General features: G+C 44.4%; 1 protein-coding gene across 3 annotated transcripts in view; it reads left to right on the forward strand.

The window, feature by feature from the left end:
• Positions 1 to 24,625, forward strand: part of LSAMP (limbic system associated membrane protein) — a 1,019,327-nt gene that overhangs the window by 883,434 nt on the left and 111,268 nt on the right. For all 3 annotated transcript variants that reach the window (XM_069867324.1, XM_069867316.1, XM_069867333.1), the window contains one exon: positions 21,461 to 21,586. In XM_069867324.1, coding sequence (XP_069723425.1) covers positions 21,461 to 21,586 — 126 coding nt within the window. The remainder of the gene's footprint in view (positions 1 to 21,460; positions 21,587 to 24,625) is intronic.

Genomic DNA, 24,625 nt, shown 5'->3' on the forward strand with positions numbered 1-24,625 from the left:
GTAGGCTTTCAAGCATTCTAGCCTTCTAACGGGAATGCAAAGTTGCAAGGATTCACAACCATAGAACAGTTAACATTCAAATGCTCTCCTATGGCTTCTGCATTTACAGTAAGGAGGTCCAGTTCTGGCCAAGTTTTTAGGAGTGCAGGAGGGACACTTCAGCACTGAGTTAGTTGGGGAGTTAAGTATCAAGCTATTTGGCTAATAGCAAGTGGTGTAGATCCATCTCAGATGAAAGCTTAGCCATATTCTGGGATACTGTGGAATAAGCATTAATCTAGTTTGGTCCTTCTGTTGAAGGATGATGTTGTGCAGGAGCTGCTGTATTGTCCTCTTTAATGTTTAGATTTAGCAAGCCAAGGTATGCCTCTCCTGCTTTTTTGCATGTCTTTTGGGTGCTGCAGCAGACCTGAGGGACTTATTCCATTGAATACATAGTCTTAGTGATGCTGAGGAGGACTGTGCTTCCACTACATGGTGCCCTCATAATTTGTCTGAAGCTTTACTCTTCTGCCATGTAGGTCCTAGGGAATTTGCTGCCACCTTTTACTTCTTCAGCATTACTGTTAAGCATATTGAATGCATGCATTTGTATCGTCCTTCCCTCTCCTTCAGTGAGGTTTAATGGGTGTGAAAGAGAGAGCAGCATTACACTTGAAGCATTATTTAAGTTTGTATACTTCAACACATCTATGAAGATACATATGGGCTGATGTGCCAACCTCTGTACCGTTATATTTTAGATCAGGCCTTAGATGATATTCCCAGCTAGTTAATAGCATGCCAAGCTGCTTTACTGTCTACTCTTGTCTTGAATTTAGACAACCTACAGTTTTACAGTTTTCAGTGCTTTGAGAACTCTGATTCAAAGTTGCACAACCATTCTGTCTGAAACGATGTGTAGGCCTCTTCATCCTCCATGATCTCACCTAACCACGAAGTGACTTCTTTCTCCAGAATTGCTAATAAACTCATTCCATTATGTTCTTTCTGCCTCTATGCCTGATCTCTGCATATCTCTATGTTTACCTACCCTGATGAATGTTTGCAACTCCTCCTAGCTAAGCATCATCCACCGCTGTCATTAGTAAAGTACTTCTTCGGGCTTATTAATGAAGATGTTAAATGAAGGCAAACCTCACGTGGATCCCTACAGCACCTCACTTACACACCTGCTTACAACCTTGCTCTTACATGCCCCTTGTCATTATCCCTTGTTTATGGTTCTTCAGGCAATTGCCAGTCCGTGACAGTGCTCCTAACCCAAACCAGATTGAATTAAATTTGCTAGCAAGAGTTCATGAAGCACTGTATTAAACATTGCCTCCTCTGAATTCTCTTCAACCATGAATTTTAGAAACAGTCTAAAAATAGCATCATAGGCCATGCTTAGAACATACTGGATCATCATAAGTTATAGAGTTAGGGTCTGAGAATAGATAATAAATATTGTTAGCATGGTGAGTCTGGAAGACTACCCTGGCTCAGGTCTCATAATCTCCAGAACTGACATTGCTTGTGTCACAATGTCAGGCCTGAGATACCCAATTTGGAATTTTCATCTGGTTTATAAGATACACTGTTCTTCCCCTTTGAATTAATAATTAATCGCTGGTATGAGCAGTAAGTTAAACATATGTTTATCACTTATCCTTGCTCCAAAAATGGATTCCAAACTCAGTGCTACAGTTCAGGGTGAGAATTGCACCAGTGAGGTTCCCATTCCAGTCTCATTCAGGGAAAAAAAACAAACCACACTTTGGTACTAATCTTTCCCTGGTGATCAATCAATTCATCATTACTATTTATTTATTTTCTGTATTTTCCCACAATCTGCTGACTCTCCAATCGCATGACTTTGAAGGAGTCCCAAGGGGTCAATCTATGAGAAGAATAAGCCTACGGGAACAGAAGAGCTGGTCAATATTCCTGTGACTATTTCCTAAATGGTGCAAGCCAAAATGGAAGTGGTCAGGAGTATATTACTGTGAATGATGTTTCAAAATAAAATTGTGAAAGCAGTGATCATAAAATGTGAGATAGCTTCCTATTGGAGGATCAGTTCTGTTGGCGTCAAAGCATTTTGCAGGAGTGTGGTGATGCAACAAATTTTTTTGACAGACAAGTGTCACAACATATCATTTAAACTTTCTACTTTCATTTCACTAATGTCAAAATGTTTAACTGCAATGAGGCAAAAAGGTTTCATTTCAACTGTACCATTAGATTTAATTTTGTTTAGATTGGCACATTAATTTTGATACCATATATTTATACCTAATGATGCAAACTGTAGCCAAGCGGTGGGAAAGAACCTCCCTCTCCATGGTTTTGAAATACAGACTTCAAACATTTTCAGAGTTAAATTTTAATCAGTGACAGTGACGTTCTTTCACTAGGGCAAATGTCTTACTCCATAGTGGCAAGAGGCAGCCTTCAAATATTCCTACCAGCACAGCTTTCCTCTGAGCTCCATATTCCTTTTGGAGTTCTGTGTGCCCTGTCACATATAATTAGCAGCTGTTAAGTGAATTGATCAGTTAATTTCCATCTTGCACTCAGATGCTTTTAATCCATTAGCTGATGATTTGCAGAGATTTTTCTCCCGCAGATTTCCTCACCTGTGTTTTATCAATAGTTAAATTGATTGGGTCACCATTACTCACTACTTGCCCAAGCCCTCTTTCTTTGTTTGCCTCCTTCCAGACCATGAGTATTAACAAGTGCTTGGTGCCTCAGTCATTTAAATGTCATCATGAATGTCACGTCTTTTCATTTATTTATTAATTGACATACATACTATTACACAGTCTTTCCAAACAAAAGTCGTTCTTCCCTTCTGTAGCCTCTAGCGTGATCCCGTCGCTGCTTTACAATACTTTTATCTGTTCCTTGGCTAGACACAGATAAAAGCAAACCATCTTTGAAATGTGCTGGGCTCCTCGGCAGTTCTATGAGAAGTTGGTCATAGCTGGTTTTAAATGAATTTCTAAGGAAGGGTATTTTCCTGGCTAATACTGTTTCCTCCACAAGGTATCATGTCTAAGAATTAGCTTTTCTAAAAAATGGGCCTAGAATACAGGATGGGTCTTTGCAAAAGCACAGCCCTGGTCAAATTCCAAGTTGTTGCATTTGTACTGTGATGACTTCCAAAAGGCTCAAGTGAGACCCAGGTTGCCAGCATGTATGCGTGCACACACACAGAGCTGGGTCAGTCCTTGGTCAAAAGACCTGGAAAAGAGAATGGGTAGGACAGAGAGGAAAAAGGAGGATAAAGAGGGCTGTCACTAGTATCTCAGAGACACACAATGTTCATGGCAGAGTAAGAACATAGCCTTTCTCACCCCCAACCTAGTGTCCCACCAATGGACCTCAGAGCCACCTGCCTCAGCTGTGGTTCCCTCTGTTCCCTTTGGCAAGTTGCATCAGCTCTAAGGTGCTTCATGTTCCTTTCCTGTGACACTGGGATCATGACATCAGCCCTTCTCATGAAGTTCTAATCTGTGACAGAGGATCTCATGTTCCCTGAGAAAGAGGCTCTCTGGGCACGGTCCTAAGGTCAGTGCTTCCTCTGCCTGCTGGGCATGAATAGAAATCAACAGGTGTAACTTCCATGTACATGTAGCTCTTCAGCTGGACAGAGAAGCTGTCTGAAGTGAATTTATCCTGCTTTCTTTCCAGCTTGCCACTACCCAAAGCCCTGCCTATCTAGCAAGTGACACACCCCTCTTACAATCTTGAGCGCTGCCACCAGGGCCAATGCCCAGACGCCAGGACAGTATTAATGGTGTAGGTTCTGTTGCATCCGCTCTGGCATCCTGATGTTCAGGAGTTTACATGGCGCATCCCAATGCCTTTCTTTTGTGGGAAGGAGCTAGTGCTAGACAGTGCAAAGAATCAGTGGGGTACCTTCAGAAGCAATGATGTGCATTAGGGCGTGCATGTGGTTAGAAGTGACTTCTTGTTGTGGGGCAAGACATGTCCAGTATCCTTTTAAGGAGACAGTGACGCTTAAGTGTACGACAAGCCTCTACATGTGGCAAAAGATTCCTGTGCCTGAAGCTTTGTATTTCTACTCCTCTTGATAAAGGGCTGGTAGTCAAATCAGTGCACCTGACAGAAGAAAAAGATGTGTGAGACTTTTTTTGTTCTCCCTCACAGCAAGTGAAAATCCATCAGGTTGCCACAGGAACATCTGTACTCCAAAAATTGCTGGCAGTGAAGCAGTGTATGTGAGCTTGCTTTTGCAGGCCTGTGCCTCTTCTGTGGTCCTCCTCACCTGTGCCCATCTTACTGTGTTTTTCAAGAAGAGCCTTTCAAGATGCATTACACAAGCACTCTCAGTCACTTATTTGGGTTTGCCTTCCCCATGCCTTTTTCCCTTCTGCGAGTCCCCAGTATCTAATGCAGCTGTCATTACCTGTTTCTTCATCAAATATTCCTTATTCCCGTCATTCCTCTGTCCTGGTCAAAGTTCGCTGTGTCCCTCAGCTAAGGTGGTGCTGCCCTGTGCAGCTTAGGATCTCTGGGTAGGACATCTTACTATCATTTTTTATGGTGGGAACCTAACTCTGACTTTCTCTTTCTCCTAACCCCTCTTCACTTCAGAAAAAAAAAAACCAAACAAAAATAAGCAACCAATGAAACCCCATTCACCTGTTTGGGGAAACCTGAAAAGCAGAAGACATGGCCCAACAGGTACCATTAGGATAGAGAAAAACAAACTTAAATGTCTGGTGCCTGATAGAATAGAGCAGGCTATTTCAGTTGGAAGGGACCTATAACAATCATCTAGTCTAACTGCCTGACCACTTCAGTGCTGGGAAAAAGTTAAAGTATGTTATTAAGTGGCGCAAATGCCTCCTAAACTCTGATGGGTTTAGGGCATTGACCACTCTCTAGGAAGCCCGTTTCAGTGTCTGACCACCCTCTCAGTAAAGAAATGCTTCCTAACCTCCCATGAGGTAGCTCTGAACCATTCCCACACACCCAATCACTGGACACCAGGGAGAAGAGATTAGCACCTCCCTCTCCACTTCCCCTCCTCAGGAAGCTGCAGAGAGCAATGAGGTCATCCCTCAGCCTCCTTTTCTCCAAACTGGACAAGCACAAAGTCTTTAGGATATTCCTCATGGGACATTCCTTCTAGCCATGTCACCAGATATGTTGCCTTCTTCTGGACACATTCAAGGACCTTCACATACTTCTTAAATTATGAGGCCCAGAACTGCACACAGGACTCAAGGTGAGGCTGCATGAATTCTGAATACAGTGGAATAATCACCTCTTCTGACGGACTGGTTATACTGATGCACCTCAGGATGCCATTTGTGGTGATGTCATGTGGTAGATATGGTATTTCCCTGGAGGGAGCATGGCTCAGCTGAGCACCAGTCTACCTTCTCATTCCTAGTTCCTTCATTGAGTCATCTTCCCCCTTCCCCTTCAGTCTGTGGCTCCCAGGAAGTCTGTGAATTTCAGGAAAACTAAACCTATTGTCAGGAGATTTACATTCAATATATAGTGCATGTACCTTCCCTGGAAAACTGCAAGGTGCCTTCAGAATAAAGGTTGGAAGCCACCAGTTTAGGTCATTTAAACTAAGTTACACAAACTCAAAGATCACAACTCCTTGAAGAGAAATGTCCACTTTACTCGAATGAGGGACATACCAGTAATTTCCCAGTAGGCCAAGCACAGCTTCCACTGTACAAACGGTGAAGCAGATTAAAGCTGCCCTCAACTTTAATACAGTGCCACAGCCTGAGGGCACTACAGCTGATCTGATTTGGGAACCAGTCAGATCAGAATGGAGCTTGGCTCAGTGAGATATGTGTTCTCATTTGATATGAAATTGAAGGCAGCCAACAGAGCTACACTGCACAGCTCAGGGGACCCCAGTCAGGACAGACTTATCGTGGCTGCTTGGCAGCTTACAAACCTCCAACCAAATGACATCTCTTGAAGAGGCTGGGAATTTCAGGAGCAAATGGCAGTATGTATGTGTGCCTAGATGACTATGTGTGCATCTAGACATATATACACATTCAAAATTTGTACATATTTTATATGTATATACACACAGAGAGACATCTACATATGACAGCTTTACGCCATATGTGTTATTTCTCTGCATGGTGTTGCAGAGAAATATGCATGTGCACACACACTTTTACCCAAACTTTCCAAACACCTTGGACAGTTCTAAGTCTCCAGTGTTTCACTTGAGCATGTATAGCTGAGTCAGAATTTCTTCCTGTTAGAAGTAAATATCTCTGGTGCTTCTGCCTGAAGGAGGAATCTGGTTTTTTTCCCTTCCTTTCCTCCCCTCTGCCTAAGCCTGGGGTATCAGAGGAGCACACAACAGCAGAGGCCGTTGGAAGAATGAGTCTCTGAGTAGGCAATGTTCTCTTCTTGATGTGATTCCTGACGGTTGGTTGAGATTAGCTCGTTGCAAAGAAAGGTCAGTGAACACATCTCGTCACATAAATTTAAACATCTTTGGATGGCTACAGATGAGGTCACAGGGGGGTCTTGGGTTGCTTTGGAAATCAACCTCTGCAATTTGTAGGCTCCATGGCAGATAGGAGCGCGGTTTTGGCAGGAGTCAACCATCTTCCATGACCACAGGGGTTGCTCAAGCTCTTATGTGGGGAATGGTGAGCTGGGGAAAGAAGGAAAGAGAGTGAAGAGTTAGATAGATGTATTTCTCAAACATCTGGAGCAGATGCTCTTCATTTTGGGGGCTTTGAATAGTAGGGGGAAGGAAAGCATAGACTTATACCTTGTCTATATGTCTCTGGGCTCTACGTTCTGCTGCCTGGACAGTGAGTGAAGGCTTTGTACCATTAGATTTTCCATTCCTTGGTCACATCCAACAAACTTCACTGGAATTTTGGGGATGGCAGGAGCCTGTGAGCTCCTCTTGCAAAAAGCATGCAGGATCCATTATTGAGTTAGAGTCAAACTCCTTAGCTCTGCAGGAACACATCTTAGTGCAGTGCTTCTCTGGTACAGCCAGCCAAAGCTCTCCGTGTCAGTGCCATGTTTCCATCTTCAAAGTCAGCAGAGAGCTTTATCTCCCTCCCAGCTTTCCATTACAACACCCCTCTGTGCAATGGATATTATTTCCATCTCAGCTTCCCTTCATGTTTCCCCAACCCCACGATGCTGACCATGCTCAGTGCCTTTTGCCTGGTCTCACACTGGGGGTATATGGCCACTTGTTCTCAACATCTTCCCTCAACAAATCAAGGGATGGCCTGAGGCACACAGCACTACACAAAGACATGAATCTGCATTGTTCCCATTGGGCCTCGGTGAACCTCTCCTCTGCATTTCTCCTTCTTGTACCAGGTCTCTGTCTCTGTTGATCTCTTTACATTCAGCAGCGCGACTGGGTGGACAGCTTGAATCCAAAACAAGCTTTCCTGCTCTGTGTGATGGGGAAGCATCTCTCCTTCCCCGTTGTCACTACTTCCTTCCTGAGGTAACTAATAAATTGCTCTGAGTCTTTAAATGGGCTGTTATTTCTTCCTTTCATCAGCACTCTCTCTTGTTTCACAGTGCAGCTTCAGCTTCCATGAATTTATTGGCATGACAAGGTACACAGGTGATGCCAAAGTTGACAACTTAATTCATCAAGTGCTACTGTCTTTCTTTCATCTACACTCCTCTGTCACTCCTTTCCTCTTTCCCCTTCCTCAGCTTTCCTTTCTGTCTGTCTGTCTTTCTGTCTGTTCATCTCTCCCTCTCTCCCCACTTCTCACTCTAATAGTCTCCCCAGGTGATAGTTAGCTGTCTCACACTCAAGACAGTCTGTCTCCCTTGACAAACGGAGCTGTCAATCAGAGGGCTCACCAGAGAGGGGAAGGAATTGGTCTTTACAGCATGTTGGCTGTTTTCTTGCCTTTGCAACATGCATGGAGGCAGGGGTTGAGGGCAACAGTCTTCAAGCTGATTTACAGAAGCCACGTTTGCTTGAAGGTTGGTTTGGGACTCCAGAAGAGTGAGCTGTTGTGTCACAGGGACGGAGGAACAGAGAAAAGCCCATCAACCCCAAATGTGTATAGACAGGTAGAAATATCATTTAAGAAGAAATCCAACATCTTGACAAAATCCCCCCAGAGGATAAAGTCTCTGTTAAACAGAGTAGCAAATGATCTCTCCTTTTCACCCCCCCAGTCCCATAATCCTTTGTTGGCATGGCAATTGCCAAAGTGTATAAAGAAAGAGACAGATCCCTCAGGTATCTGTCAGCACTAGATACAATCTACCCAGGACAGTGTGTGTGTGGCATTTAATCCTCCATATATCACGCGTATGCCCAGGATATAGTGTCACACTGTATTTGCGCTGCATCCCTTGTGCCTATTTGTCATGAGTGTCTGCACCCGATCCAGTGGCAGGTTGATCCATAGTGTGATGCCATCTCAGTTATATCTCTGCTTTTCCTCAGGCTTTGGTGGAGTTTTCATCATTGTGTTCTAATGCAAAGTTTTTTTATTTTTTTATCACTCTTAGTACTTTAAGGAAATCATTTTTCCAGACTCTATTATATCATGACCATCAGAATGGAAAGTGTATGAGTGTATCCCTATCATCCATCAGTATCCATAACTATATTGATTAAAATTCTGTTTCTTTCTCAGTTTGCGCAGTGCTTAGTGGGTCCTGCTTTTTCCCTTGGGTTTATGAACAGCAGGGCCAAGTCTCTCCGCCCTTTCATACCCTTTCATGTAAAAGAGTATTTTATCTTTACTTTATGCCAGCAGTGAAGAATCAGGCCTGTTTTGTCTGCCTGTGGAAAGATCTGCCTTGGCTTTGCTATGCCAAAAATTTGCAGCATAATAATTCTTCATAAGGAACTCTCTTTAACAGTCTGAGGCTTTGCAGGTATTCCTCCCCTACTCCTCCTACTCACCGGCTGGAGCTGTAGATGGTAAGGCATCATAATTCTTATGACACCAATTGAGTGCCCATCACTGGGGATGCCATATGTCTTGCTCACGGTAGTTTCCTAAGAGTGAGAAGGGAAACTGAGCCGTAGAAAGGTGGAGTAATTTACTGAAGGTGATAGCAAAAGTGTGTAGCAAAACAGTCATTGGATCTGGAGTACCAGATCTACCAAGTCCTTCAAAAAGTCACTCCTCCCTTTATCTTTTGGTACTGTTGCTTACCCTGCTGTGATATTACAGACACAGATGTTCTCTTACAGCAGAGAGACATGACTTATGTTTTCCATTGGACTTAGTTTTTGATCCTCTGATGCAGTGGAAGTTTTTGCAGTTTTTTATTGGTCATCTCTGTTGATCAGCCCAGAAGATCACCTCATTCCCGCTCTCCAGTCAGTAGCACTGGATTTCGTGAGTGAGGAGTATTTTCTTGCACAATCATAGACAAAAGTTGTCAGTAAAACTGTTGTCCCACTCAATATAAAGGTGCTGGTGACCTTTATCAGATGTAACCTCATCCTCTTGAAAGGACAATATCAACCTATTTCTTCTCAGTTTGTTACTAGGTATTCCAAAACTTCTTACAAAATTTTGCTTCTTTCTGGTAGGCACATGCATTTATAGCTAACCCTGGGCATCTGACAGCCAGCCTCCTCCTGCCCATTCTGAACAATTTGCATGGGTAATCCCACTCATCTCCGGTAGAAATTGAGTGGCCAAAGCTATTGTTCCTTGCACTTCTCTGCAGTCCTAGCATATAATGTGCTAATTACCTCAGTTTGCTAGCACTGGAGACCAGTAAAATATTTCTGGCAGTTTTGAAGAGCACAGAATTGAACCCCACTGGGGAATTTGGAACAGCCAGTGGTTTTATGTGTCTTGATAAAGCTGGAGGTTACAAGGAATAAGCCTCATGCCTGGCAATATGGGAGAAATTCTCCTTTAATTGAAATGGCACCTGTAATGTGTTTACAGAGCAAAGCTCTTGGAATATATTCTTACCCTCCCTTGCAGTTGTCTGCTTATATACAGCATATCTTTACTGCATGGCAAAGCTTGGAAAAGGAAACACTGTGAGCTGCTGCATGTGGCTGAACCAAAACAGAGCGCTCTCTTTTGGCAAGGAACCCCAGACAGCAGAAACTCATGTCCCTAGGAAACCTTGGCTGTCAGTTGGTTTGTGGGAAGAAGATCACAACAATAACATCTCGGGTCTGGCCAGCTGCTTGTTTTGTTTGAAAATGCCTTTACTTCAGCAGTACTGTATTTGTGTTTTCCACTTTTCTGCTGGATCAGATGTGTGTAGATGAGCATTTCTGACAGAAAGGATTCTTTACCTTGAACTCTTTGGCTTTCCCTTCTCAGATGGCTGGTGATAACAATCTGGCCTTTAGAAAATACGCTGCTGCAGCTATGATCACCAAGCTCAACAATAGCTAACAATAAAAGGTTTCACAGCTGATATTTCATGACTGTGTGTGCTGGGGAAGGCCACCATCTGTGGATCCAGCAATAGGGACAATGCAGGAATGTGCCGAGCAGCCCAAGCTGAAAAAAAGTGGAGTTGTACTTTCAGTCTTTTCAACACTCAAAATTTGCCACTTTTTGAAGATGGAGGTTTGTTCAGGTTCATTTTTACTTGAAATGTTTTTGTTGGGACTTTCAGTATCAGAAGAGGCAGCTGTTCTCTGCTAAGACATTTGTCTTCTGATTGCTGGTCTGTCTACTAGGTGAAGCAGCTGTGGTGGCTTGTGTTCAAGTGAATCTTGCTGGGGAAACAGCGATGTTTTCTCACCAGACAGCTGTCCTAGACCATGAGTTGGAGTAGATCAAGGACCATGTACAGTACTTTACACTCTTCTCCAAATCTATGCCCTTAACACAAAAGTCAATTTTATCTAAAGCATGTTAAGGACCAAGTATGGGCTTATTAGCTATGTTCTTTATACTCTCAACTGGAAGCAAAACCAGCACTTCCAATATGTTACACTAGCTTTCTGCTCCCCTGAAGCCTGAAAGCAGTCTTGAAAAGTGGTTGCAAACAAGCCGTCCCACTCCATTTTGCTCATTTCAATCCACAAGGAAAGAAAGACTGCTAATAAGAGACGTTTTACATGTACCACATGCATTTGATTTGAGTGAGAGGCTTGTCACTGAGAAGCTGTCTGTCTCAGTTGAAACTGAGCCACATCCTTGGCTGTGTGGTATGCACAAGACACTTAAGAGCATTGTGTTTACCGCCCTATGGCTTTTCGCAGAGCCTGTAGGATAAACCATGGGCCAGGAATCTCAGGAGAGGATCTGGAGAAAGCTGCTTTTCCTTTTCAGCCTGTGTGTGGATGTCCATCACATGCTTCATGAAGGCTGCTCTGTTGGTTGTACCTTCTGTACCTGATGAGATGAATATAAGCAAAAGCATAAGATCTGAAAACAAACAAACAAACAAAAACTTTGACTCTGTTTCTCCTACCTGTAATAAAAGCTGTGATGGTCAATGTCATCTTCACCCACAACAAGGTGTTAGCTGAAACTGACTTCCTCCCTTGCTTTGCTAATCAGGAAAATCCCAATCATCTTCCTAACACATAGAAACCTTCTCTAAACCTCTAGTTCTTATCTTGGAATAACACAGACTTTTCTCCATACTTTCTTCCCGTACCTGGCCTATGCTCCCTAGTCTACTTCCCAAAGAGAGAGTTAACAGGCAGGAACCAAGGACTCAGTTTTAAATATATAATGTGTCTTTTTCTGTCAGCTGGCTAATAAATCATTTCTGTTATGTCTGCAACACTTCTTGAAGCCATCATCCATTCTTGCTGTATAAGAGTGTGTCCAAAGGCCACTAACATCAAAGCAGGAGATCCCTGGGCTCTGAATCAAGCCCTAAAAGGGCTGTGTATTAGGACTCACTGCATACCATGAACATCCAAAATGCTTAATATTTCAGTGAAAAAGTTTTTCTTAACAAAACTCTCAAGAGTTGCATTTGGAGGACCTGGATACTGAGGACAACTTTTCACTTCCAGGGTGGCCGGTTATATCTGCAGAAGAAAAGATCTTACATTGTTTAAGTCCCATAAGTTAATACTTGCTAGATTTAAAAAACAGTCTAAAGGAATATATAAACACACTTGAAACAAAGACCAAAAGCTGTGTACATTTGTAGTCCTGAAGGTGTTTAGGATTAAGTGGAATTCCAAGAGTAAACACTTCTGTTGTTGTTTACAAATGTCCTGTGAAGAAGGCTGTGTTTTCACAGCAGGTTTCTCTAGGAGGGTTAGACATAAAGCCTTGCAGTCAGTTTTACAACTGGAGCAGCATGAGTGGCAAATGCATAGAGCTGTCCTTTAAAGAGATGAACCACAGATGAGTGGATCACTGCAGTCCCAGCAGTAATTCAATATGTTAACAGAAAAGAAAAAGAACTTTGGAGCAAGGAACAAGTACTTCACATCCAGAAGTCCAAATCTGATGATAAGGGGCTATCAGGCGTGCATATGACTTGTGCTTTGTGCTTTCATTTGCATAGAATCATAGAATCAACAGGTTGGAAAAGACCTCTTGGATCATCAAGTTCAACCATTCCTATCTGCCACTAAACTATGTCCCTGAGCACCTCGTCTACCTGTCTTTTAAATACCTCCAGGGATGGTGACTCAACCATCTCCCTGGGCAGCCTGTTCCAGTGTCCAATGACCCTTTCTGTGAATTTTTTTTTCTGATATCCAGTCTGAACCTCCCCTGGCAGAGCTTGAGGCCATTCCCCCTTGTCCTGTCCCCTGTCACTTGGGAGAAGAGGCCAGCACCCTTCTCTCTACAACCTCCTTTCAGGTAGTTGTAGAGAGCAATAACGTCTCCCCTCAGCCTCCTTTTCTCAAGGCTAAACAACCCCAGCTCCCACGCATTCTCCTGGGCTGCATTAGGAACCAAAAAAGCATGTTTGTGACATTGTGCGTGGCCAGGGGACACCAAAAAATCCAGGTGTGGCTGAAATAGCATCAGGCCAAGGCTGGGACTCAGGCTTATAGCTGGAACTGCTTTAGGGCAAAAGGCTGGGGTATGAGTTTAAAACTGAGGTGCTGGATTAGGAGCAGGAGTGAGACTGCTTTTATCCCTGTCCTACAATGTCGCATCCATGCACTGAAAAACAAGGCTGGATTGAGACTTAAGCTTTTTTTTTCTTACTGTTTCTCTCTCAGTCAAGAAGTGAAACAATTTCTTTCCTGACAATTTCCATGGAGACAAGTTTAAACAAACATAAAACCAGTGGGAATTAGTGTGAACTATAGGGCCCAGTGCTATGCTGACTCTTCCAACAGCTCATGGCTAGGACAGTGTTAACAGGTTTACACTCCATGCTGCTCTCTGCTAAGAAACAACATACTGGAAGTGTTTCCCATGCAATTTTATGCAGAAAAATAGTCTAGACACTTAACTGTATATTGAATGAGGCAGAGCCTTCCTTTAGACAAAATGGCTTGGTTTGTCAGCTCTTGCTCTCAAATCCGACACAGTATCCAGCTCAGCCACCGGGAGGGCTTTCCACATGGCTTTAATTTACGGCATCCTTTCTGCTTCTCTGCTCCCAGTCACTGCAATGCACGCAGTCCCCATCTGGATTTAAATGTTTTCCTGTGTGGTTTCCCAGTGGGTGAGGTTCAGCTGCACGGTGGGGGAAGCTCGCCAAGATGCAAGGCCCAAGCTAGCAGCCCCTGTTCTCCTTCGTCCATACTCTCTTGGCATCTGCAGCAATGCTTGGATGGAGATCTGCCACAATGGGGCGGAGCGGCATGGGGGCACACGTGGGTTGAGAACGGCAGATCTCTTCACTGGTTTCTATCATCTCTCTGGGATAAACCCTTCCCTATAGGCCACCAGGTATGCATGTGGCAAGCTACTCCCTTTAAGACAGTAGAAAGAAGCAGTTTTTACACATTGTAAAAATACTGTAGCATATTTTGAGAGGTTTTTGATTCCCAGGGGAATAAAAAAAAAACAAAAACAAAAAGCAAACTAAAACAACAAGCCTTCAACATTTTCCTCTCCTTCACCAGAAGCTTTAATGCCAAGGGAAGCACTAGCAGGGTCAAACAAGCCTAGCAGAGCAGAAGGCCAGAAAGATGTTTCAGAGTCCACTTTCTTTAATGAAGTTCAACAACTTCACTCTCTGCCCTCCTGCCCTGGTCACAGCTTCATCTCCCTCTGGCTAAGGCATGAATCAGACCATAAAAAAACACATCTTTGGTCTCATGTCACATTTTGTCTTCACAGTGCTTCAGGAACATTAGCATTCTACCTCCCAAAGGGTAGCTGGATTTTGCTTTCCAGCCCTCTGCTTGCTCCCTTTGCAGACCTAAGCAGCAACAAGCTGTTTCTTGTTAGGGCTGTAAAGAGCTGTGATTAGCCTGCTGCACACATAAGAGGGAAATTAAACCATTTAGTTGTGTTTAGCGGCTCAGCCCCTTCTTCAGGCCCTCTTTCCCCACTAAACACTTTAACTAAACAATGACTAATGAGGCCAATTTGCTGTCAATTAATTGCCCCAGGAAAGGACCCCTAATCGTGGTGAGCAAGGTGTTAACTCTATAGTATTCAGGGCCGTATGATGGTCAGCGTCCCCCCTACCTCTGCCTTGGGGCTTATTAGCGTCTTGGTGTTTGTTGCAAAGTGCTGTTAATTGGGAGCTAGGGACAAGGAAATGAGAACTCTCGAGGCTAATTGATAGGCACCTGCAGAGGGCTTTAGTGGCTGCAAAGTTCCTTTGACTTTGGAGAGAAGTCCTGATGTTTTCTTTTTGCCCTGAAAGCCAGGGGCTCCTGTGGATTAGTGGGTGGAAGTCTTAATTTTTTCTAGCAGATGGGGGTTCTACTTGCCAATAGACAGGAAGGTAAATAGGCTGGAGGAAGTGGCTAACTAATGAGGATATATGGAAGGGGTTACGGTGAGTTTCTCCATTTGTATCCAAGGTGCCCTTCTTGGGATAAGTAGTTAGAGCACTTAAATAGAGCTTATGGCTTTCTTATTTTCAGAACTATTTGCTTCTGTGTCTTGGAGGGATTAAATAGCTTTTGGTGTATCTTAGGCTGTAGAGTGGGGATATGAGCTCTATTTTTTTAATGCATTTTGTGATTTATTGAGAAAATACATGACTGTTAAGCAGTCTTGTAATTTCAGATTGAGGAGTAGCAGACCCACAGTATTAGACTGCATCTGAAGGTCTTATGCAAAGCTCTATTTGCCCATAGGGAGCAGTCAGCCTATCTCATTTTGAACTTCGTGTTCAAACTGTGTGTTTACAGGGCTCAGAGCCATCTTCCAACTATGTCTCCACATCTCTTTCTTCGTATTTTTCATCCTGCCATACCTAATTCAAGTTCCTAGTCCTGTGCTTCCTACCCTTGTCTTACAAACCCACCCTCCTCCTGTGCAGATATCCGCAGAGTGCAACCAATGCAGCAGCCAGAAACTGCTGCCCTGTGCCTGAAAGTACCCCTTGCAAAGAAGTACTGCTGATGCTAAGCAGTGTTTCCTATTTCTGCCACTTCGAGCCTGTGCTGTGTCTAGATGTTCTGATCAAAAGGCAGGTATTTGGACTGTTTGTGCACTGTGGCATGGACACTTCCAGTATAAACTAAGTTAGGAAAAGACCTCTAGAAGCATTACTGGTTATACCCTTCAGCAAGGGTGGCCTTGATGCTTTCTCGCTCAATCCCCCATTGCACTCCTGGAAAGGTACTCCGGAGCTGGCCTCCTGGATGTGAACTTGCACCTCTTAACCACTGGGCTGACTCATTTACTAGGAGATGAGGGGTATAGCACCACTGCTTGCCTCCTTCCATAGCCTTGAATGATAAAGTGGATCCAGCCTGCCCATATGATCCCAGGTAATATCTCTGGAGGAGTTTCGTGTTCTGAAAGGTTTGGTCATAAAAAGCAGGGATAACAACAGCAGATGTTTGCATGTTCTCTTGTTTGTGATTTCCTTGCTGTCTCCTGTATGTGGCTGCTAGTTTGTAATAACTGCTATAAAGGGTGTTTTTGAGACACGGTAATGTTTTGTGGAAACAAATCACTTGCTTTCATCTTGAGAGCAACAGTGATTGCGCTAGGGGAGTGTGCTCTATTTTTCATGTCTCAGTCTTTCTTATTATTTAAATTAATGTGAGTCGCAGTTGTCATGAAAGTGAAAGATTGACGGCAATTAACTAGAACGAGCTTGGTGCAAGGAGGTTGTATGCAAGCCTGTCCTACCTACCTCTGTCACTGTGCCTTGCCTGGGGCTTGAATTCCTGCACCAGCTCTACCCTTGCACTCCTCCTGGTCTGCAGCCTCCCCCAGCTTTCCTAGCCCAGGGCACCCCACAGCATCTCTGCCCTTGTCCAGCTACTGCCTAGCAAGCCACCCGCTCTTCCAGTGTGAGCTTCTCAAGAAGAATGGCTGCTCATTAGTTTGGAGTTTGTTATTTACCATCACTGGCATACAAGATGAGATGCTGAGCTGGCATCAGGCTTGTTCTGCAGATGTGGAATGTAGAAGAAACAAATAAGTGAATTTCAAGCCGTTCTTGTCAGAGCTCATTTCCACCTCTCTTTCCATCAGTCCCTGGCATGAGTAGGGCATCCTGCCTCTCTGGAGATGGAGTAGTGGGGTGCTAAACTATGCTTTCTATCACATTAGTCTCTGCTTACTGCCCCATCCAGGGGGATCCTAAGCATAGGGTAATGGATAACCCATGTTACATTTACTCTGAAAGGCAGGGAGATGTCTGGCAATTTTGTCCTCTTCAGTAGTATCAGAGAGCCCAGAAGTAACCCCGGAGCCTGAATTGTCCAGTAGCAACCTTGTCTTCCCTGGAGGACCAACTTGTTAGGCTGAATATGAAAAAACAACTGAAAACGCTGTTTAACTACAGTGCTTCACCTACTTTGGGTCTGCAGGCTGTGGGTTTTTTGCCTGTGCTAGTGGTTCAGAGGCCAGACACAAATGGATTTCCCAGTTAAGGGTCAACAAGAGATGGCTGGGCAAATGGAGGCTGTGACACCCAGAAGATCCTTGTCCCAAGAAGTTTTATTCTCAGCAATCATTCCAGCAGTCTGGGAACTGTGAAAACGTAACACAACCCACACATGAGAAAAATAATAAGGTCAAAGCTTCTCATTTTAAGACTGTCCTAAAAAGGTGTGTGCAAAGTAATGACAAGTGCCAAGGAGGCAATGCTAGCTGTTGCTGGTGGTGACAGTTTTGGCATTTTAACACACTGGCTTGACACACTGAAAATTAAGAGTCTCTGGCTTTTTATCTGAGTGAAGTTACTGTCCACTAAGATCCAGTCATTTTTAATGCTAGTGGGTTTCAAATTTTAAGCCGATGACACCAAACTAGGTTTTAAATTCACAGGGAAATTATTTCCTGCTCTATTCCCCTTCCTCTCAGCCTTTCTTTGCCCTCTGACAAAGGTGGCAGCTGAAATGAACCAGCCATCATACTGAACAGGATTTCAGCCTTGAATGCTGTTTGCTCCTTCATCTGAAAAAGTGGCAGGCCAAATATGACCATTGGGACATATCCTCCCCCCCTTGGGCTTTTGGTCTGCATGGTCAAATCTGTTTGTACTTGCTGAATTTACTTGATCCTCTGCAGACTAAAATGACTTGACAGCTTTAGAAAGTGGTAGGGTGCAAAATGTCCTGTCTGCAGCTCTGCTGCTGGCACCCTGTAGTTGCTTTTGTTGCTCATTCCTCAGTTTTCTTGGCTATCATCACACCATTCTGGTAGGACCTCAGACTGGCCTACAGCTCCATCCACTAGACATGCTTGGGCTTAGTCCTTGGTTCGTTGCATGGCTTTTCCTCCTGATGCAAATGCAGCCCTCCTGAGGTTAAGATAAAACCCCCAAAATGTTGTCTACCAATGGTTCTACTCCTGGGCTCTGCTTACCCATGTTTGCCAGCAGACTAGAGAATCTGTGCTGAGAACGTTCCAAAATCACCTTGCTGGTGTCTCCTGGCAGAGCAGCTAGGACACAACTGCAAAAATAGCAGTCTCTGTTGTTCTTTCCCAGCCTAAGCCCACCTTGTTTTCTTCGATGTATGTTGATCTCAGATCTGAAACAGTATGTGCTATAGTTATCTGTGCTACTACAGGACAGACTTGGCCCTCTTAGTTGCTTTGTTCCCTATAGTAAGAGTAGTGATTGGGATTTCTGCACAAAAATTTGCAGGGCTCTCCTAGCCTACAGCTCTGCTGGCTGGAGTGATGGATCTGTCTGTCCTGAGGAGTGAGTCTGGGGACTACCCTCATCCGATGGGATAGAAAGGATAAGCATAAAGTGCTTTGGAGTCCTGCCAACTCGGTGCTGAGCCAAATCTCAGCGTGGTGCTGCAAGCCGCCTCTGCTTTGGTGTGCCATGAAACACAGAGCCACAAGCATCTCTTTCTGAGACCACTGTGTGATTGTTGTTTTGTCCTGCCAGGCATTTGCCGTTCAGAATGGGTGTGTGATAAGGGGGAAGGAGGCACAAAATGGATCACAGTGAAACTCTTTGATATGGTGAGATCAAATTTTTTGACAACATCGGAGTTGTCCAGCAATATTTATTTTGTTTTGTTCTGTTGCCTCCTACCTCTTCCTGCATGTGCAGACACACTGCTGATGGCTCAGAGTGTATCACCAATATGAAATGTACTAGGTCTTGGTTTTGTCTGGGGATTTTGCTTTGAGAGGAAGCGGTGATTTTCTGCTGTGCTTTGCTTTACCCAGTATTGTGCTGCTAAGCAGGTATCCCTAGTCTGAAATTTCTTCACTCAAGGGAAGGGGACCCTGATGTAGTCAACAATCCCCCCAGCATGCCTTGCTTTGGTTGCTTCTCTAGAAGTTGATCAGCTTTCAACTATAGCACTTGAGCAGCAAACTGACTTCCAAGTTCACTTCTTTCTTCCTTGTGCCAGCTAGAGCAGATTGCTGAGAGCCTCATCCAGGTGAGTTTTGCATATCTCCAAGGATGAAGTTTCTACTACCTCTCAGGGGAACCTGTTCCTGTCTTTATCTCCCCAAAGTAAAAGCTTTTTCCTCATTTTGAGTCAGAATTTTCCCCATGTTGCAGCTCGTGCCTGCTGCTTTTCACTGTTCACTATGCACCTCTGAGGAAAGCCTACCTCTATCTTTTTTGCACCTTCTCGCTAGCTATTTGTAGCCAGCAATAAATATCTCAGCCTTCTTTTCTTCAGGCTGAACAGACCCACCTGTCTTAGATTCTCCTTGTACATCCCATGCTATAGCCTTTGACAATCTTGGGAGCTCTCTAGTGGGCTTACTTCAGTATGTCTATGGCCTTCTTGTACTGGAGAGAGAGCCCAAAACTAATGTAGCGCTTCAGCTAACAAGCAACACATAATGAGATATAATCACTTCTCTCCACTTACGAGGCTACACTTTCACTAATACAACCCATGATGCTTCGTCTTTGCTGCAAGGTCACACTGCTAACTCATGACTGAGTCTGTTGGATCTCCACATCTCCTGGACTGCTTGAGCCCAGCATTTTCACCCTTGCAGAAAATATCAGGCTGGTTGAAGTCCCTCACCAGAGCCTGTGATTATAAAACTGCTGTCTTTCTAAAGTATGCTTCGTCCCCTGCCTCTTCCTGATCAAACAGTTGGTACCAGGCACCAACCAGTGGGATTGACACTGTGAAATCCTTTGATCCATTCACCTAAGCTCCCAGCTAGTTCACCACTGAAGGCAGTGCTGGGTGTGCTCCAGCCACTCCTTTGCAAAGAGTGTGTCCCATTTCCTCACCTTTCCATTCTGTCTTTCCTTAAAAAACTGCATCCGTCCCACGCAGCACTGCCAGTCCTGAGAACTGTCCACTGTCTCCCATACCAATGGGTTTATAACACTGTGAATCTCAATGAACATCTAATCCCTCCTGGGTTTTCACACAATGCTTGCATTGGTGCACAGATGTTTGAGGTGGGCCCTCAGCTGACCTGCTTTCACAAGGGGAGTGCAAAAGCTTTCCCTCTTAAGTTGGCCTCCAGCTAATTTTCCATTGCCTTCTGTGCTGTCACTTAGCAGATTATGGCAATCCTTCCCCAATGTGCTTATCTTGAATCCCTTCTTGCCTAAGTGACCGAGGCTGTTGGTAAAGACACCTCTGCCTCACCTTGTTCAACAGGTCCTGTTCCTGCTTGGGAGCCCCTGTTCCCCCAAGGGGGCCCCATGATCATAGATGCTGAAGCCTTGTCCATGAGTTTGGGGCCTACAAAGAGGGGCTAATGAGCAATGCGTTGTAAACAATACTGCTGTGAATCCAGTAACACAGCTGGAATTGGTGAGTTGCTCTTTTCAGGGTTAACTTCCATTTCCCCACCTGGCTCTTTGCCTCAAAACGGCCATCAACCACTCCTGCCAAGGAGTGGGGAGGGGAGGCTGCTGTCTGTTTATTCTGTGGTAAGCAAAGCAGAAAATAATGTTGTTTCATTCCTCGCTACACACAAATTTGGAAGCTGGCAATAAATAAATAAATAAATTCCTTTTTAGTCATACTTCCTCACCACCTCTAGAGTGTGGAGCATGGATGCGTGACATGGATGTGAGAGCAAAGAGACTGCAACAGCCTGATATGCTTGGAGGCCAATACACCAGCGCGCTCCACACCTGGAGATATCTGTTCAGATTCCGGTGTGGTTGCTTTGGTCCCATCACACCAACTCAGTCATCTTGGGAGGTTTTTAAGGATCCTAAATACCCAAGCTATGGCTAGTCTTGTAAATCTTTCAAGACCCTACCATGCTTTTGGTGCTGTGCCACATGAGGTGCAGTCAGCCAGAAGACATCTACTGTGAACAGCCTGTAGGGAATCATTCTTTGCTGAAAGATGTTGCAGAAACCTTCCCACTGTCACTACTGTGCTACTGTCAGCAAAATCCCATTAGTCATGGCTCACCTCCCTGCCTCTTATGTCATCACGGCACTCACAACAGAAATTAGCTTAACAGCTCTCTGGTTCAGTTTTGGTGAGCCCTTGTTACGTGAGCAGCAGAGCAGGGTCGTGACTAGCAGTATGAATTTCGTCTGTTGGTGGGAGGTATCTGTAACTAGTGTACCCACTGTGTCAGTGTCTTGAGGCCTGGCACCCTGTGAGAGGATGTGGAACTGCGTCTGGGACTGTTTGGAGTGTCAAAATTAGCTGGGACAATGCTTGGAGTCTTCTGTGCCGCCTTGGGACAGTCAGGGAAGCTCTCAGAGGTTATTTTATGAAGGCTCCCAAACCCGTCCAAACACCAAGTGTCACAGTCGCTGCAAAGGCCATTTCTACCTGCAGATTCTTGAAGCAGTGGTGCATATTATTCTGCTATAATTTCAGAAGCGCATGTAGTAATGAGGAGTGTAGCCTGTGAGAGGAGTCTGTGACTGCCTCTGGTTGATAGGTAGGTTAATGAGTCAGACAGACTGCTGTCCAGAAGTCTAGATAACCAGGTCCAACTTTATTTTGTCTTCACAGTTCCACCAAAGATCTCCAATATCTCCTCGGACATCACCGTGAATGAAGGCAGCAACGTGACCCTGGTTTGCATGGCAAACGGGCGTCCTGAGCCTGTCATCACCTGGAGGCACCTCACCCCAACAGGTAAGAGACCCAACTGGACTCAACTCTGCTGGCTATTTTTAAACTGTACAGTAGTTTCCTTCTCTTCCAACATCAATGGAAAATTTCAGTAGCAGTAAAGGCAGCTGCAAAAAAGTGGCGAGAATCTTGAATGCACCACAAGATTGTTTTGCAGTGTGATTTCCCAGGCACAATAATCCAGTTGTCTGAGGGAACAAATGAAATTACTTCAGTAGATGCTCTACAGAATTGGACCTGTAATTCTGTTTAGCTTTGGTCTTCATCTAGTTGTCCCAATCTCTCCTGCTGGTAATGCACAGCACGGTGGTGGAGACAAAACACTGCTGGTGCCAGAGAGAGGGGAAAGGATTTCTCTTTAGATCTTACATAGAAGAAGTTCTTTCTGAAAACCTTGAAATTTACTTCCCACTGATTTGCCTTATGAGGAAGAGGCACAGTGGCACAGGTGTTTTCATATTTCTCTCCACTTCAGCAGATAGTGTCCCTGTGTCTTGAGTGGTGAGTAAAGAAGACATTTGATCTGCAAGGTAAGCGAAGAGCAGGGTGGAGACAGAATAAAGGAGATCTTACTAGCCTTGTTCTGCTGTCTAACTGTGCTTTCCACTCTTAAGGACATGGCAAGCTTGGAAGAAGAATGTTCTTTCAGTAGTCAGACTCCATGGGGTTAGTAACTTGGGTTGCAAAGAAACCTTCTCTCCCTAAAGATTTATCAATAAGACGGTATGAAGAGCTAGGTTTCTCTTCCTCTGTATCATGTTCCCAAAGCAGAATGCTGTGAGAAACTGTGTCAAAGGCTTTACTGAAGTCCAGGAAGATCACATCCACAGCCTTTCCCTCATCCAGCAGCCGAGTGACTTTGTCATAGAAGGCGATCAGGTTAGTCTGGCAAGACCTGCCCTTTGTGAACCCATGTTGACTGGGCCTGATCACCCGGTTCCCTTGCATGTGCTTCATGATAGCACTCAAGATCACCTGCTCCATGACTTTCCCTGGCACTGAGGTCAGACTGACAGGCCTGTAGTTCCCTGGATCCTCCCTGCGACCCTTCTTGTAGATGGGCGCAACATCAGCCAGCCTCCAGCCCAGTGGGACTTCCCCAGTCTTCCAGGACTGCTGGAAGATGATGGAAAGGGGTTTGGCCAGCACATCCGCCAGGTCCTTCAACACCCTTGGATGAATCCCATCCAGCCCCATAGACTTGTGGGTGTCTAGTCGGGCTAGCAAGGCTCTGACCACCTCCTCTTGGATGATGGGAGCCTCATTTTGCTCCTCTAGCTCCCGGGTTTGTACACAGACAGAACGACTTTCTTTACAACTAAAGACTGAGGCAAAGAAGGCATTAAGTACCTCAGCCTTTTCCTTATCCCCTGTCACTGTTGTTCCTTCTGCGTCCAATCGGGACTGTATGGTCTCCCTAGTCCTCCTTTTATTATTTTTATATTATAGAAAGATTTTTTGTTATCTTTCACAGACTTTGCCAATCTGATTTCTAGTTGAGCCTTACCCCTTCTGATTTTATCTCTACACAATCTCACTTCCCTCCTGTAGTCCACCCAAGAGGCCTGTCCCCTCTTCCAGAGCCCATAAACATTTCTCTTCTTCTTGATATCACTCAAGATCTCTCTGTTCATCCAAGCTGTTTTTTTCCCCTGCTGGCTTTTTTTTCCGGAACATGGGGATGGCTTTCTCCTGAGCTGCTAGGATTTCCTTTTTGAAGAGCTCCCAGCCCTCATGGGCTCCCTTGCCCTTAAGTACTGTCTCCCATGAGATTTTGCCAACCAGCCTTCTGAAGAGTTCAAAGCCTCCCCTCTGGAAATTTAATGCTACTGTCCTGCTAACCACCCTCTTCACTTCACGTAGAACAGAAAACCCTGAAAGCCAGAAAGGCAGTTTATATTTCTTGCCCATTTCTTGCAATACCAAAAGAATAAGGATGGGGAAAGGCTGCAAGGACAAGGTGGATGGAGCAGATCTGATGAGGGGAACACTAGTCTTGATCACTACCTGACTTTCCTCTTCTCCTGTTTTCAGTATTAAGCATGTCTGTGCCATTTGCATGTATAAGGAGACAGAACATATTTTTCTGAGCTTTAATTATCTACGTAGAATCTTCTAGTTCTGGCATCTCTGTTTTTAAGATTCAATCCTCCATCTAAGTCTTTCTTGTAGTCAAGTAGGAGACACTCTCTAGTTATTCTGTGAGCACAGCCTAACATTGTCCAAGTTAAGGGTGCTTCAAGGATGCTAGCTTAAATCTTCATGAAACCCAAAGCATATTCGTGCTTTGTGTTTTTTTCTCCAGTTGTACCACCTACTCAGTGCATGAAACACAGGCTTCTTTCCTCCCTTTTAAAAAATCTCCTCAGAGCAATTCTTCATCCTGGCTATCCCCTCTGGTGAACAACAGGATTGGGGAATCCCATCCCCTCTTTGATTCCAGGGCCGGTATTCCTGGATCTGTTCAGGTTTCCAGCATGTCTCTCTACACTTTTTCTCCCATGCTATGTGTCTCATAGGTGCCTTGTTAGATTCCCTCAGTGCCATCTCACTGATGCTTTTCCAATACATCATCAGTTCTCTCCTCTACACCAAAGCCTGCCAAGCACCCACTTCCTAACCAACCAGAACAAGGGATGAAGGACAGTCAGTCCCCAGTCTGTCACCTCCATGTCTTGTCCAAATGCTTGTTGTTCTTTTTCTTTTTTTCCCAACTTGACCTATCTGCTATCTTTTACAGGTATAGAGGAACTGCTTTCAGGTAGACCTCAGGTCTTTGAACAGCATGTAGGCCAGTAAGGTATTTATCCCAAAATGAGGGACAGAAGGGCTTCTTTTAAATGTTTTCCTTGAGGTTGACAATTAATATAAATTCCAAATCCATTTCAGAGCTGCTGCAGTTAGAAACGTGTCTTATCTTGGAATCTCCATTTTCCAGAACTGTAAAGCATTTTTTGCTCCATTTATGCTAGTTTTGAAGACATCTGCTATGCACTGAAGAGCTATTTTAGATCATTATAAAGGTTTCTAAAATACTTCTCA

Source organism: Phaenicophaeus curvirostris, chromosome 1, assembly GCF_032191515.1.
Source record: "Phaenicophaeus curvirostris isolate KB17595 chromosome 1, BPBGC_Pcur_1.0, whole genome shotgun sequence".
Taxonomy (NCBI): domain Eukaryota; kingdom Metazoa; phylum Chordata; class Aves; order Cuculiformes; family Cuculidae; genus Phaenicophaeus; species Phaenicophaeus curvirostris.